Source organism: Vulpes lagopus, chromosome 8, assembly GCF_018345385.1.
Source record: "Vulpes lagopus strain Blue_001 chromosome 8, ASM1834538v1, whole genome shotgun sequence".
Taxonomy (NCBI): domain Eukaryota; kingdom Metazoa; phylum Chordata; class Mammalia; order Carnivora; family Canidae; genus Vulpes; species Vulpes lagopus.
Genome location: NC_054831.1, coordinates 70,952,365 through 70,968,975, shown reverse-complemented (window position 1 = coordinate 70,968,975; position 16,611 = coordinate 70,952,365). Strand labels below are relative to the sequence as shown.

At 45.2% G+C, this 16,611-nt stretch overlaps 1 protein-coding gene across 2 annotated transcripts in view; it reads right to left on the bottom strand.

Annotated features, from left to right (window-relative positions):
• The window catches only part of DCLRE1C (DNA cross-link repair 1C), a 36,931-nt gene extending 21,309 nt beyond the window's left edge, over positions 1 to 15,622 (bottom strand). Inside the window, exons 1-10 of one of the 2 annotated variants that reach the window (XM_041766533.1) lie at positions 15,456 to 15,545; positions 10,727 to 10,778; positions 9,483 to 9,567; positions 9,188 to 9,381; positions 8,249 to 8,333; positions 4,787 to 4,846; positions 2,801 to 2,856; positions 2,159 to 2,260; positions 1,046 to 1,118; positions 716 to 856 (exon numbers count right to left, since the gene is read on the bottom strand). In XM_041766533.1, the coding sequence (XP_041622467.1) occupies positions 716 to 856; positions 1,046 to 1,118; positions 2,159 to 2,260; positions 2,801 to 2,856; positions 4,787 to 4,846; positions 8,249 to 8,333; positions 9,188 to 9,315 (645 nt within the window). In that variant the 5' untranslated portion in view covers positions 9,316 to 9,381; positions 9,483 to 9,567; positions 10,727 to 10,778; positions 15,456 to 15,545. Of the gene's footprint in view, positions 1 to 715; positions 857 to 1,045; positions 1,119 to 2,158; positions 2,261 to 2,800; positions 2,857 to 4,786; positions 4,847 to 8,248; positions 8,334 to 9,187; positions 9,382 to 9,482; positions 9,568 to 10,726; positions 10,779 to 15,455 lie in introns of both variants that reach the window. The other variant, XM_041766531.1, reaches the window with a different exon arrangement.
• Between the last annotated feature and the right edge of the window lie 989 nt (positions 15,623 to 16,611).

Genomic DNA, 16,611 nt, shown 5'->3' with positions numbered 1-16,611 from the left:
CAAGGACAGTGGTTTTCTTTTCTTTTTTTTTTTTTTTTTTTTTAAGGACAGTGGTTTTCACACACCTTGACCAGGACCCACGGTAAGAAATGGGTTTACCAGGGCACCACTTGCACACACGCTTACATGCATGTGTCTGATTCCCTAAGTAAACTGTCACAAAATGACAATTACTCTGACTGTAAGCAATACACTCAGATCGCTACATTTATTTCACCATCCACAGTTTTGAAAAAAATACTTGCTCTACAGGACATTTCGCCAAAGGGCTCTTCCCAGCCGCAGGGGCTGCAGTGGGCTCCTCCTGTGAGGACGTGAATAAACAGAGATGACCTCTCACTCCACAGGGGCTGCCAACCTGCGCCACACATGCCTTTGTTTTGGTTTAAGATTTTATTTGACAGAAAAAGAGAGAGAGAGCACCTGCACGCACACACACAAGCAGGGGGAGCAGCAGAGGGAGAAGCAAAGGGAGAAGCAGGCTCCCCACTGAGCAGGGAGCCTGACCTGGGGCTCGATCCCAGGACCAGGAGATCATGATCTGAGCAGAAGGCAGAGGTTTGTTTGACTGAGCCACCCGGGCCCCCAACACGCCGTATTTGATTGGCTGCTTCCCTCTGCTACTGCGGCTGGTTGTTGAGGGGTTGGGAGGGGGAGGAAAGGAGAACCTGGAAGGATGGAAGGAGCAACAGAAAAGAAAGAGCCATCACCGTACCTGGACTCCAAACTCTTCACTAAGGTTGGTGAATAGATACTCATACCCGTAAGCTGCTTTGCAGTTCAGCCACACGACATGGTAGGGACTGCGAGTGATCCAGCTTCGAACCAGCTCCGATATTCCCCTCAGACACTCCTCCTGGGCAAGAGGTTTAAAAGGCATTTAATGCTTTTAAAAACATCACTCACCCCTTCTACTCCCAACAGTCACAGGTATTAATGCCAATTAATTATGGGACGATTATGACCTGACCTGTTATTCTAGAAACCCCCCACTAGAAATACAGCCACACCCCAGTTACTACCCTGCCTCTCTGGGGAGACTTACTCGACTAGGAATTTGATAAAACTTCGGATCACAGAAAGTAGTATCTAAGTACACACTTTGGATGTCTTTCACTCTGGAAAAAAACAACACGAGAACAACAATTAGGGTTTAAAAAAAAAACAATTAGTGTTAACCACCTACTGTGAAATAAAATATATGTGAAATTTAAATTCTCAGTGATTTTTATTTTTTTTTTTAAAGATTTTATTTACTTATTCATGAGAGACACACAGAGAGAGGCACAGACACAGGCAGAGAGAGAAGCAGGCTCCATGCAGGGAGCCCGATGTGGGACTCAATCCCAGGACCCCGGGATCACACCCTGGGCCAAAGGCAGGTGCTAAACTGCTAAGCCAACTAGGGATCCCCTTAAGAATTTTGTTTTTATGATTTTATTTATTTATTCACAAGAGACAGAGAGAGAAAGAAGCAGAGACACCGGCAGAGGGAGAAGCAGGCTCCATGCAGGGAGCCTGACTTGGGACTCAATCCCGAGACTCCAGGATCATGCCCCGGGCCGAAGGCAGGCTCTAAACTGCTGAGCCACCCAGGAATCCCCAAATTCTCAGTGATTTTAGAGGGTGCTCCATTCCATTTGGAATTTTTTTGTGAAATCAAATTTGTTAGGAAATGATTTCCACACAATAAAATACAAAGATTTTGTAAATGCAGCTCGGTGAATTTTGACAATTCACGTAACTACTGCCTCAATCAATTTACAGAAAGAATGTTACCATCACCCCATTGCAAGGAGAAAAATTTGTTTTACTGTCACAAATAGTATAATACACTTCAATTTCTAACTGAAACATAGGCTTGTACTTGGGGGGAAGGGAGCAGTAAAACTTCTTAGATGATTCAGCCCTCCAGTCAAGAATTACATGAAGTCTGGGGGTACCTGGGTGGCTCAGTCAGTTAAGCAGCTGACTTGATTTCAGCTCAGGTCACGATCTCAGGGTCTAGAGATGGAGCCCCGCGTCAGGGTCTGTGCTGCCTGTGGAGTCGGCTTGGGATTCTCTCTCCCTCTGTCCCTAACCCTCCCCCTGCTTCTGCAAGCTCTCAAAAAAAACAAAACAAAACAAAAAACAAAACCAGACAGACAAAGTCTAATACCTGCCCCCAGAGTGCAGAAGCTCCATTCTAGCAGCTTCTCCCTTTGCCATTCTGAAGTCTCCTGTGTACAAGACTGTTCCATTATTGCCCTGAAATAAAAACCTGAGAAGGAAATTTGTCTTGGTGACTTTTAAGTCTCATACAACATCCTAACGAAGCAAATATACACTAAATCCACAGCAAATGTTTCCTGACGAACAGAGCCACCTACGATATAGTATTAATGGGATTTTAATATAAGCTCTAAACTATACCAGCCACTCAGCTGCCACCTTTCCTGGGGGGAATAACACAATAGAATATACTTCCGCATTTGCAACAGACATCCCCTGAAATGTGTTGGCTCTCCCAACTATGTGCGATCACTCCTACTCATGGAGAGAAAAATCCACGGGATGGGAAAATGCAAAGCCAACAGAGAAATGGCCATGGAACACTTCTGTTAAAAGATAGCCACACAGGTCAAACTTGATTTCACCTCAATCCCCCAAGTTCAATTTTAAAACAAAGATGAAAGAAATTGCCACCTACATATTAGAGAAGTAATCTCCGTACATGTTATTATTTTCTAGACCCTGAAGATTTATTTCTACAAATACAATACATGTATAATAAAGTAGCAAAATAGATGGGCTCCCTTACATAACTGATCCTGGACAGTGACCAGCTGGTAAGAGAGTCACAACAATATCTTCCTTCTAAAAAGAAAATAAAGAAAAAATAACAATGATATAAATTATCGTTAGGACCTTGCCTAAAAAAGCGCTCCTTGGTAGAATAGATTCAAGTACTTCTCAAGAATACGGTACGCCTTTTCTCATTTCCTCATGCAACAAATTCTGGAAACAAGTAGAATCCTTGCCCACAAAACGATGGTTAAGCATAGTGACTAGTATAACCCAGCAATTCCGCTCTGAGGTACACATGAGAGAAATGAAAACTTACATCCATTCATGCACGAAAACCGGTGCACGAATGTTCACAGCAGCAGTATTCATACTAGCTAATGAGTAGAAAGACCCTGAATGTCGATCAGCTGATGAGCGAATTCACAAAATGTGGTACATCCATACAATGGAATATTATTTGGGCCACAAAAAAGAGACAAAATACTGACATCATATCACAACATGGATAAATCTTGAAACCATGATGCAAAATAAAGGTAGTAAGTCACAAAAGACCACATAACTGTTCGATTCCATTTATATGAAATGTCCAGAATAGGTGAATCCTATAGACTTAGAGTAGTGGTTGCCATGGGCTGAGGGAGGGAGAGACAGGGAATTACTGCTAATGGGTACAGGGTTTCTTTTTCTGGGTGATGAACATACTTGAAAAACGACTGTAGTGATGAATACACAACTCTGTGAATATACTAAAAGCCACTGAACTGTACATTTCAAATGGGGTGAGCCGTATGATATATGAATTATAAGTCAATAAAGCTATTATTAAACTAAAAAATAAAATAAAAATAAAAAGCCTGACATAGCCTGGCCCCAAGTCACCATTCTGTCCTGGGCAGAGCTAATAGGCAGAGCTCTGGACACCCTGGCTCGCTCCCTGATAGTGGCAATTCCTTCTGGAAGTCTAACATCATTCATTCCAATGGCCCCTTTAGAGCAAGGTCCCAGGGTAAGTGCTGGAGGCACAACACACGAAGCCACAGAGCATGAGAACAAAGGACCAGAGTGGAACAGCAAGACTCTGGTCAATGGGAGCTGCCTGCTGTCTGGTGCCCAGATTTGACAAAGCCTGTCACCAACATAAGTGGCAAGGCAGTGAGGTGAACAAAGGAGTCTAGTGTTAGCTAACTGAGTCCAGGACAGCATTGAGCAACCTTCAGGCCACCCCTTTCACCTCCTTTTTAACCCACCCTCAACTGGCCCTGCAGTCCTCACTTGGATAACAAATCAAAGAGGACTGATTCACACGCCTGATCGTCCCCAGAGAGGAAATGTGAAAATTCAGCCCCCGCCTGGTCACAGAGAGTGGACACCCATCCGAGTTCAACGTGTCAACAGAGCAGGTTATAACCAGGCCATGGAATTAATATTACCTAGATTTACCATAAAATAGGAAAATACTTCCTGGCCCTAGGAAGAATTTGAGTTAAAATAATAAATAAAAGGCAGGTCCGTAATCCTGCGTATTATTAAAAAAATATATTCACAACACAAAAGTATCTGCTTCTAAATTTAAGGACAAAAAAATATATTGGATCCATTTGGACACTTAAGTGGATTTTCTTAAGAAATGATTCAGGAAAAAAAGAAAATCACAAATACATAAATTTGCTACAAAAGCACTAAACACCATATTATATCCTGAATATTATAATAAACTTAATAAATTTGACAATGACATCAGAGTAATAACAACTGGAGTGCTCAACATTAGAAGGTAATACAAAAAAAAAAGAAGGTAATACAAAAAGGATCAAGACAGGAGTCACGTCCAAACCTTTGCATGTAGAAAAGAAATGGAACACAAATATTTTTCCCCCTACAAACTCACCCAATTACTATAATTTTTTTATGGTAAAATGCACATTCAAAATCACAGAGAAAGTCAATCATCTTATTAAATAATACTTTCATAAAATTAAATTTAACATTTACTTACCTCCCCTGACGCTTCATCGACTAAAGGTATCTGGGTAGGAGTTTCAATTTCAATGGATATCTATTAAAATAAGAGATCATACGTACACCATACTGAGTGTTTCTACAGTTTTTCATGGATTTATATGTCTTTGCCATCTCAAACACAAAAAAAGGACTAAGATGTAGTTATAAAACTCTCTGCGTAACAATTTCTGATTCATGGTACCAAACGTTTCCACAGTCGGAAAACATGATAGAGCTAAAGTAGTGCCTTTCTCGAGGGGCCGTGGCAACATGGGTTAAATGCCTTCTAAACCTACATATCCTTTGACATGGCCATTCTGTTTCAACTTTTTCCCTTAACCTCCCCATCCCCATCTTCCCACTGCCCTCTCCCTCTGAACCTGAGTCTCTGTAACACACGTGGCTCTGTGTTCTCCAAGCTTAGGTTCTGTGTTGCAGAAAACAGCCTGGATCAGTGCAAGAGGTGGTGGCCTACTCTGAAGATAAATAAATGCGATCTCACGACTGTGAGATTCAGTGAGCTACTACCTTAATCAGGATGTTCACACAGCCATATGTGAAACCGTCAATATCAAATCTGCCAGAAGAATGAGCAACTTACCTCTTTACTATATCCCACAAAAGCACACCTAGTGTGGGGAGTATTTGTCCTTGGAACATCTGGCAAAATGCACCTATAAAACCATCTGGACCTGGGACTTTACTGAAGAAGAGATCTTTGCAAATTGTTTTCATTTCCTCAATGTTTACTTATTCAAGGTTTCCACTTTTCTTGCCTCAGTCTGGTATTTTCCTACTTATCCAGAGATTTATCCACTTTGCCTAAATTATCAAATATACTATCATTCATTTTCAAAAAAAATATACTGCTGCTATTAATAGTTCTTTTCCTTTTTATAATTCTGTATTTTTATATGCATCTTCTTTTTTACACCTTGGTAGAAATCTAGTTCTACTCCTCTAAAGATGAGCTTTGACTTTTGTCAACCTTCCCTTTTATTTTCTGCGGTAGCTATTGGTCTCTGCATCGCTAACTTGTCCTTTTACCTTTATTATCTCCTTCTTTCACATTTGTTGCTCCTTCTGCTTCTTATTGAGTCAAAGACTCTTTCCATGTAATTCTAGTCTTTGTTTCCTAAGAGATGTACTTAATGCTGGCAACTTCCCTTCAAGTGCTAATTTAGCCATGTTACACACATTTTGACATGGTGTGTCTTCACTGTCCATCAGTCCTAAGTATTACATGGTTTTCTTTATAATTTCCTCTTTGACCTAATGGTCGCTTATTAGATGCACTCAGTTCCAATAGGTGTGGGGTGATCTGAGCTCTCCTTTTATTTGTGACTTCCAGCATCACTGCACTGCAGAGGACAGATCACTAGGATTTCCTGCTTCTTCTGCGACACAGTATGTGGTCAATTGTTGTAAATGTTCTGTGTATACCAAAGATCTGGTTTTCCCTTTGGGTGCCTCGGACTGCCATGAGTTCGCCTTTATTAGTCATGCCCTTCAAGTCTCTGTGCTTACTTCCTGCCTCCTTCCTCTTTCAGCTTCTGAGCAGTGTGGGAAGTACTCCAGCTACTCCTGTCAAGCAGCCTAGTCTCCCTGAGACTGTGAGGGGGCCTTGGACTGCACCACTCCTCGAGCTGGAACTGTCCTACAGGTCCCTTCGGCATACACCTCCAGGTTGGAGCTAGCCGCTAGAAACATCTGTGTGAGATGCAGACGGCCAAAGTGAACCAGCAGCCATTTCTTAATGCTCTGAAGAGCTCCAGAAACTCCACCAGTTCATGGATGTCTATCTGCTGGCTCAGCTCACAGACACAGGGCAGGACTGCAGCAATCCCACCTGTGGCTGCATATCCTCCTTCGGCTTCTTGAAGGCCTGGGCAAGGAGTGCAGAACCTACCAAGGCTGGAAGGAGTGAGAGACAGACAGGGGCTCCAGTCTGTCCTTGTAGACTCCAGCCCAGCTCTTCTCTGCTCTTCATTTCTCAGCTCCACTTCCCGACTGCAGGCTGGGCTGATCCACGGCCAATGTCAGGCCTAACACTGGGCCGTGTTACACTAACGCCTTGGTGTGTAGGGTCACTGTGAGGAGTGGGGATGGATCCCACCAAGTTACTGTCAGAGGTCGAGGCTGAACGTGCCACACGTACACTGACAGGCTATGAAAACCCCGTATTTCTCATGCTGTGGGACTTTACGGAGACAGGAGAGCAGTGCTCCAGCTGGGAGGAAGTGGCTCTCATGGCCTGAAGACAGTAGGAGCAAGTGGCCCTGGGTTTTTATTGTGGTTAGGGGGTATGTCTGGGCTTGCAGTTTGAACTTCATGTCAGTGCCAAAGGAGGGGTAGGCTTTTTTTTATTAGCCCGCCCAAATGTGGGGTACTAGTGGAAAGAGGATGTGAGAGTTGAAAGCTGTCAGTAGACAAACATCAGACTCTGACACTTGTTCAGACTTCTCTGGCAGCTCCCACAATTACTTAAAGTTTAATCTGTATTGTGAACCCTAACTGTATTTCCCCCACAGCCGTCCTCTCTCTCTGATCAAGCACCGGGTATCAGTTACTGTTTTATCCAGTTTGAGGCCAGTATGTCAATTGGACGTTAAAATTCTTATCTTCCCCATCCACTGTTCCTTCTGACAGTAAATAACATCCTCTTTGAAACAAAGATCTCTTTTTGCCTTCGATTCTATTTTGTATGATACAAAAATTGCCACTCTGGCATTTCTGGCTTCTAACTGTTTAGTACATCTTTTCCCTTTTTGGATTATTCTTTCCATTTCAACCTGCATTTCTCCTTCTGTTTTATCTAAGCCTCTTGTAGACTAAGACTGATGGAGCTTTCTTTTCTTCTTTTTTTTTAAACCTAAACTGAAAAAATTACAGTTTGAGCAAAAGTTAAATTAAAGCCATATTTATAGTAATTACTGCTATAACAGAACCTTTCCTGGCATCTTTACATTTTCCATACACCATTCTTTTGTTTCTCCCCTTTACTATCTACTTTCCGTTGGACAATTTTGAATCTGTCAAATTCAAAGTTGTCCACTCTATTTTTATTCCGGTTGTTATCCCTTTATCATAACCCATAAGATGTGTTCATTCTTCCCAGGCTACATTGTGACCTAAAAAAAGGATTTATCAACGGTGTTAAATATTTTACACCATAAAGCATTAAAATGCAACTTAGCAAGAGTGAATGAGATTAAACCAGCAAAACTAAGACCTGAGATCAAACTGTTAAGGAACAAGAAAAACAAATTGGCAACAATAAAATGTCTGCCTCCTCTAAACTGATGAATTACAAAGACTAAACATCAATATTGTAATTAATGTGGATAAATGTAGTGTAGGAGGAACTGGGCTTTGAATAATTCAAAAGCTTTGTTTACCTCGAAAAATATTCCCCCTTGAGAAGAAGAGTTAGTGTCATTCAAAAAATAAAACTTACGATTCGTTTCTCCCAAAATCTGTACCTCGGGCTGGTTAACAACAACTCTTTAGTAACAGGTGAACAGTATAAGTGAACCTTCAAGCTGAAAGGAAGAAATTTAGAAAAGCTATGTCAGTACAATCCACGGGGAGCCATCTGGGTGACCAGAAAATACGTTTCATCATCTATCAGTTATCTCAAGTCATCCAGACACTCAGCTGGCCCAAAAAGTGTTAGAGCAGTTCCCAACAAGCCACCACCTGTGACTATCTAGGTCCCATCAGACCGCAAAGAGGGGGGCGCCTAGCCAGCTCAGTCAGTGGAGTGTGCAACTCTGGATCTCGGGGTTGTAAGTTCGAACCCCACATTCAGTGGGGAGATTACTTTAAAATCTTAAAAAAAAAAAAAAAGACTGCAAAGGGACAATGGGGAAGAAACAGATGAGAGAAACTACTGGGCCCTCTGACCTCCTCAAAAGAGTGTCCCCCATCACTCTTAGTTTTTATACATAAATGTTTGCACATGATTAGGTACGAAGCTGCCTCTCCAGAACAGAAAGGGGCGGGGAACAGAAGACTTCTGTGTTTTACTTCATCTACACCTATTCGATTTTTTAGTGAGCAAAAATTTATTTCATGATAAACTTTAAAAATTCAAAAGCAAAGCTTAGAGGTTAAGAATATAGTCTGTGGTGGACCATATCTTCCAAAGATGGCCACACTCATATATATCCTGACCATACATGCTCTGTTTACAAAATGGATATGGAAATCCCTCGGGTTTTGTTTTAACCTCCCCTTCAGCCTGTCTTTGTAACTGCCTCCACCAACAGAATGTGATGAAGGAAGGTCACAGGACTTTGGAGGCCAGGTCTCCTGGCAACATGGCTATCTGCTAGCTCTCCCTTGGGACGTATACTTTTTAAACCCTGAGTCTCCATTTAAAAAGTTCAGCTACCTTGAAATCACCATGCTGAAGAGTTTTCCAGCAACAGAGATGCTCGAAAGCCCCAACTGCCTGATTCTTCTCAGCCTCAGTGTCAAACACTGAATGAATGAGCCTCCAGATAATGGCAGCCCCAGCATGCCATGGGGCCAGGCAGAAACCAGCCACTCCCACTGCGCCCTGTCAGAGTTCCTGACCCACAGAAACTGAGAAAGAGAACATAAGATTAGTTGATTTAAGTCACTAAGTTTTGGCGTAATTTGTTACGCAACAGATAACTAATACCCAGCTCGAAAATCAGACAGACCTGGTTGAAATCCTGGTCCTGCCACTTACTGGCTGCATGACCTTGGGCAACTAATTTAATCTCTCTGGTTCCTCAGTTTCCTCATCTGCAAAATAGAAATAATAATGGTATCTTTTCAAAAAATTATCAAGAGGCTCTGATGAGGATGTTGGCTCCAAGAAGACAGGGATTTTCATCTGTGTTGTTACTATTATATCCTCAACATCCAAGACAGTGCCTGACTCATCACAGGCACTCAGAAAAACTGCAGAACTGATAAATACATAGTGCCTGGCATATATATAAGTACTTGATTAACCGCAGCTAGTATTACCAGGATACACGGACTACTGATACCACTTTGCAGAGAAGACTAACATCCATTGGTTCAGAAGTTAAAAAGTCAACCCCCACCTGTGAACTTTCTCTCTCTCAAATAAATAAAATCTTTAAAAAGAAAAAAAAGTTGGGGCGCCTAGGTGGCACAGTCAGTTAAGCATCTGTCTTCAGCTCAAGTCATGATCACAGGGTCCTGGGATGGAGCCCCATATCAGGCTCCCTGCTCAGTGGGGAGCCTGCTTCTCCCTCTCCCTCTGCCCCTCCCCCTGCTCATTCTCTTTTTCTCTCTCAAATAAATAAAATCTTAAAAAAGGAAAGGAAAGGAAAGGAAAGGAAAGGAAAGGAAAGGAAAGGAAAGGAAAGGAAAGGAAAGGAAAGGAAAGGAAAGGAAAGGAAGTGAGCAGGGCCCTATCCAACATATATCTTGAGAATTTGGAATTGACACTGAGGCAAAGGACGGCTGTGGGAAAATACTGCAGTTTAGCTTTAAGATCCAAAAACATGATTTTCTTCACAACAGAACCACACATACACGTGAAAATGAACACACTATTGCTACACCCAACAGCATGAGGAATCCCACAATTATAATGTTAAGTGAAAGAGAAGTAGAATCATACTGAATAGACTGTATGATTCTACGTACACAAAGTTCACAAACCGCCAAAGCTAAACCACAACAAGTTAAAGTACAGGTTGCCTCTGGGAGACGAGGACTGACTGGGGGGAGGGACGGGGCTCTGCTCTGGGACACTGGTCCTATTCTATTTCTTGATCTGCGTGGAAGCTCTATAGATGTGCTCACCTGTAAAAGTTCATCCAACTGTACCCTTATACATTGTATGTACTTTCCTGCGTAGAAGTTATACCCCAATAAAAATGTTTACTTAAAAACACACACACCAATAAGTAGCAAAATAAATTACCTGCATTCCAGCCTTCTTTTCAAGGCAGGAGCTCTTAATCCTTTCATGTGATCTAAAAACAAAAGAATAAAAATTCATAAGCACTTTTTTTTTTTTTGAGAGGATTCCTTAGGCCAAGCAAACAATTGTCTGTTCTTTTATGAGAAAGAGAACATAAGATTAGTTGATTTTTATGAGAAAACAGATGAGAGGTTCATTTTTTTTTAAAGATTTATTTATTTTAGGGACACCTGGGTGGCTCAGTGGTTGGGAGCCTGACTTCGGCCCATGGCGTGGTCCTAAAGCCCCAGGATCAAGTCCCACATCCAGCTCCATGCATGGAGCCTGCGTCTCCCTCTGCCTGTGTCTCTGCCTCTCTGTGTGTCTCTCATGAATAAATAAATAAAATCTTTTTTAAAAATGCATTTATTTTAGAGAGAAGGAGAGTGTGTGCACACATGTGCAAGGGTGGTGAGGAGGAGAGAAGCAGACTCCCCACTGAGCAGGGAGCCCAACACAGGGCTTGATCCCATGACCCTGAGATCAAAATCTGAGCTGAAACCAAGAGTCGGACACTGAACCAACTGAGCCCCCCCAGGTGCCCCAAGAGGTTCTCTCTCTTTTTTTTTTTTAATTTTTATTTATTTATGATAGTCACAGAGAGAGAGAGAGAGAGGCAGAGACATAGACAGAGGGAGAAGCAGGCTCCATGCACCGGGAGCCCGATGTGGGATTTGATCCCGGGTCTCCAGGATTGCGCCCTGGGCCAAAGGCAGGCGCTAAACCGCTGCGCCACCCAGGGATCCCAAGAGGTTCTCTTTTATAAGAGAACAGATTCTTTTTTTTTTTTTTTTTAAGATTTATTTATTTATTTATGATAGAGAGAGAGGCAGAGACACAGGAGAAGAAAGAAGCAGGCTCCACGCCGGGAGCCTGACGTGGGACTCGATCCCGGGACTCCAGGATTGTGCCCTGGGCCAAAGGCAGGCGCCAAACTGCTGAGCCACCCAGGGATCCCCAAGAGAACAGATTCTTATGGACTATTGGCTCTTTCTTCTGCAGGTGACGATGCATCTGAAAACAGGTCAGGAACCACTGAAAGCTGGCCACCTCTGGCCATCATTTAAAAGGACAATGATCAAAAAAATAATAAAATAAAATAAAAAATAAAATAAAATAAAATAAATAAAATAAAATAAAATAAAATAAAATAAAATAAAAATAGAAGGACAATGATCCCCTCCATCTTAGGAGAGTCTAAATCACTCTGAGGAGCCACAGAAGAATGAGTGACTAGACCCTCATTTCAGAACTACTTCCAGCACTTTCCTTTATGTTCTTCTTTCATTTCTATCCAACCCTCTGTCATGCCCCACTCCATGTGACCCATTCAGTTCCAGTCACTTAAGTCAGTCCATCTGGAGACTTGAGCTAGCTTCCACAGACTCTAAGAATTTGTTCAGGCCTAGACCAGCATGAGAAGGTATGATATTTCCATCCACACAGGCCCACTTCACAGCCCTCCAAATGAACAGGTACAGAGATGGCCTTTAAAAACACAGTAAATTCTAATATATTCTGAATCTCCAGCATGGGAAGGACTAGACAGCAATGGCCACACCTCCTCAGTTGAGTTGAATTAAACCAATCCTAATTATTCTAATTACCACCACCACCACACACATGCATGAACGCACGCGCGCGCACACACACACAGACACACACGGACACACACAGCCTCAACTTCCCTCTGGTGATCCTTAACTCCAGAGAAAACAAGGCACATCCCCCACCACAGACCTTGACCAGACCTGCACCTGTCCCCTCAGAGCGTCAATCTCCTCAGATCACCCCTGGTCCAGGCTTTCAGGGCCCATGGGGGGTATCCCAGGGCAGGACTTTCCAAAGAATTTGTGCCATGGCAAAAAGAGGCTCAATCAGGACTTGGCTTCAAGTCCCAAACTAAATCAGCAGATAGCACTCTGTAGCTGCTATAATCAAGATGGCCCAGGACCACCCCAGCCCCCTCCCCTGCCAGCCAAGAGAACTTGAGCCAATTTACCTGGTGCTGCGAGGACTGTACCCAGCATCTCCTTTATAGGGGCTTTTTCCTTTTCCTAGACCAGATTTTTTTTAATTTTTTTTTAATTTTTATTTATTTATGATAGTCACAGAGAGAGAGAGAGAGAGAGAGAGAGAGGCAGAGACACAGGCAGAGGGAGAAGCAGGCTCCACGCACCGGGAGCCCGATGTGGGATTCGATCCTGCGTCTCTAGGATCGCGCCCTGGGCCAAAGGCAGGCGCCAAACCACTGCGCCACCCAGGGATCCCCCTAGACCAGATTAAGTCACTGTAAATTGTCCTCTAAGGGGGTCTTCTCCACCCCTGGGCTGCTACCTCAAGCCATAGGTCCCCTCTTGTCTTCCAGGCCTTGCTGTGATGTTTAGCAAAGCCTGCCCTGAGCATAGCACTGGGTTCCAGATGGTTCCTAAACAGGACTGAGTGGGCCATGGGATGAGATGTTCTATCTCATTTATGTAATTTTTTTTCTACCAAGAGTCCACAGATTTTGTCAGATATTCTGTATTAGTCTGTTCAGCCTGACGTAACAAAATATCGTAGACAGAGCGGCTTATAAAACAGAAATTTCTCACAGTTCTGGAGGCTAACTTCCAAGATCAAGGTGCCAGGGTTGGCTTCTGGTGGGACTCCTCCTGGCCTGCAGACAGCCACTTGCTGCATGCTCACACAGTCCTTCTTCAGGTTGTGTGTGTGGAGAGAGAGGAATCTCTATTCCTCTTTTTACAAGGCCACCAATCCTAACAAATTAGGACCTTGCCCTTATAAGCTCGTGTAATTACTTCCTAAGAGCCCCATTACCAAATAGAGTCACATAGGGAGTTTAGAGCTTCAGTGTGATTGGGGGTAGGGGGGTCACAATTCAGCCCACAGCACATCCAAAGAAATCTGTTTCTCAAAAGGGTTAAACACTCCCAGTAAGCAATGTGGGAAATTTCTGAAAGCAGTTGAGTTCTTGCCTTGATAAGTTTACATCTTCCTTGAGTGAACACACATGTAATGAAAGAAGAGGAACAGTTACAAATTGCTCAATGATAGGGAGTCAGTTTCTTGCTTAAGCATAAATTCATGATCATGATTTCAGATTCCTGCAGGCGGATTCTTTCTCCAAACTCCCAACTCCTAAACACGAAGGGCAAGCCCCTAAGCCACACTTCAGTCATGGCTAGCACATGTCGAGTTGAGGCTCAAGACAAAAGGTCAAACAGAGGTATCCTTGCCCAGCAGGAGACTCACAATGAAAAACAAAACAAAAACAAAAACCATATTCTGAAGAATAAAACGGACTCTCAAACAGGCTCACGGTGCTAGTTAGCAAATCGAGAGGAAGTACAGACTTTGCTCATTAATGAGAGAGAATTTGTAGCTCAGAGCAAGAAGGCAGAGGCACTTCCTAAAAGCAGTAACTTCAGTATCCTAGAGGTTAAACGTGGACAACGGTTGCAACATGAGGCTCCTCTGGCTCTGGAGATGGGCCAGAATTTCTTTTTTTAAAGATTTTATTTATTTATTTATTCATGAGAGAGACAGAGAGAGGCAGGGACACAGGCAGAGGGAGAAGCAGGCTCCACGCAGGGAGCCTGGTGCGGGACTAGATCCCGGGTCTCCAGGATCACACGCTGGGCCAAAGGCAGGTGCTAAACCGCTGAGCCACCAGGGATCCCCAATGTTTTTTGTTTTAAAGATTTTATTCACGAGAGAGACACACACAGAGAGAGAGAGAGAGAGAGAGGCAGAGACGCAGGCAGAGGGAGAAGCAGGCCTGGGTCCCCAGGATCACACCCTGGGCTGAAGGTGGCGCTAAACCGCTGAGCCACCCGAGCTGCCCAGACTATAATGTCCTAGAGACCCTCCAGCCCTTATCATCAGTGGGGGGGCCACTCAGGCTTAAGCCCTAACTGTGTGCAGCTGCTAAATCTTAGTCTTCTGGTTGCCTTGCCTTAAACAAAACTTTTACATTGGATGTGGGCAGAACATCAACAAGGAGGGGGAGCTTGCGCTTCATAGAACTTTCAGAGAGGATGCTTGAATGAGTGTCCATGCACTTGCTTGATAATAAATATTGGGGGGGGGGGGTAGGTAAGGGCGTAACTGCACCTGAAACCTGTCTTTTTCTTTTTTTAAAATTTTATTTATTTATTCATGAGACACAGAGAGAGAGAGAGAGACGGAGACGGAGAGGCAGAGACACAGGCAGAGGGAGAAGCAGGCTCCACGCAGGGAGCCGGACGCAGGACTCGATCCCAGGACCCTGGGGTCACGCCCTGGGCCGACGGCGGCGCTAAACCACTGAGCCACCTGGGCTGCCCTCTTCTCCTTTTTTAAAGGCATTTTATTTATTCATGAGAGGCACTGAGAGAGGGGCAGAGACGTAGGTAGAGGGAGAAGCAGGCCCCCAGGACCCCGGGATCACGGCCTGAGCCAAAGGCAGACGCCCAACCACTGGGCCACCCAGGTGCCCCCCAAACAGGGAAGCGAAGACGTGGAGGCGGAAGGGAGCGTCCCCGCTGCCCCCCGACCTGCGCTGCTAGGAGAGCGACCAGAAGAGCCCAAGTGTTCAGTTCTGCGCCGTCGCGCAGGCGAAGAGGCTGCAGAGCCAGGCCGGGACACGCGCACCTGCTAGTGTGGGCCCCGGCCCCCCGCCCCCCGCAGCTTCCCCGCGGCCACTCACCCTTGTGGCAGTGGGACAGGAAGTAGGCGCGGGCCTTCAGGTTCTCCCTGTCGAAGCGGTCTATGGAGATGGCCGGGTACTCGGCCATCTGCCCCTTGAAGGAACTCATAGCGCCGGCCGACCGCCGCGGCTCGCTCCCCACGCCGCCTGCGGAAGCTCGGGTCTGCCCCGCGCCGCGCCGCGCCGCGCCGCCACTTCCGGGAACCTGCCGCCGCCGCGCCATTGGCCGGCCGGGCGCAGCCACGTCCAATCAGAAGAGCCGTGCAGCGGAGGGGCGGGGCCGGGGGGCGGGGCCGAGGAGCGGGCGGGCGACTCCGCGGCTGGAGACCCGCGTGGCTCGGCGGTGCGAGCGGCGGGCTGCGGGCCTGCGGAGCCTCGGGGGCTGCGGGGCTGCGGGGCCTCGGGGGCTGCGGGGCTGCGGGGCTGCGGGGCCTCGGGCGCGGCGGGCGTGACTCCTGCCCGACGCCTCGCCTGGAAACCGCGGGGGGCGTCCGGTGCGCAGTGCCCGTTTCTGTGCAGGAGCCGCGTGGCGAAGGGACACGGAACACCTGCAGCAGGTGCTCCACCCCAGGACGCCAGGAAGGGCGATGCAAACCTTCGCTTGCACCTCCTGCTTGTCAACTGAGAGCCTGAAAGCCGAGCTCAGCTTCTCTTCTCCCCTCCTCTTCCCGGTTTCTACCTTAGGGGGTAACCAAGAGGATTGTATGAGGGGGAAAAAATGTACGTGACTCATGGTAGGTTAAGGAACTGCCAGGCCCCGCTTCCATTTGTGATCTACAAGCTGAGTAAACAAACGATCCCTGATGATCACAATTCAGATGCATGAACTTAGGGTCGATACGTAAAGATCCCAAGGACGGCTTAGCTGCCCACGTTGCCCCCATCCCCCAGCACCGCCCTTTTGAACTATATTTGTGGAAGTTTGGAAGGATGTATAAAAGAAAAAGAAAGTGGTAGGTGAAAAGCAAAAAACGTTTTAGGGGAAAGGTGGAGGATTTTTTTTTTTCTTAAGCAAACTCCACGCCCAATATTGGTATTGAACTCACAACCCAGAGATCAAGAATCACATGCTCCACTGACTGAGCCAGCCACCTGGCCCAAGGGCTGGGGTTTTTTAACCACCAAAGTAACTTTATGAAAAGGTTTGTTAAAGTAT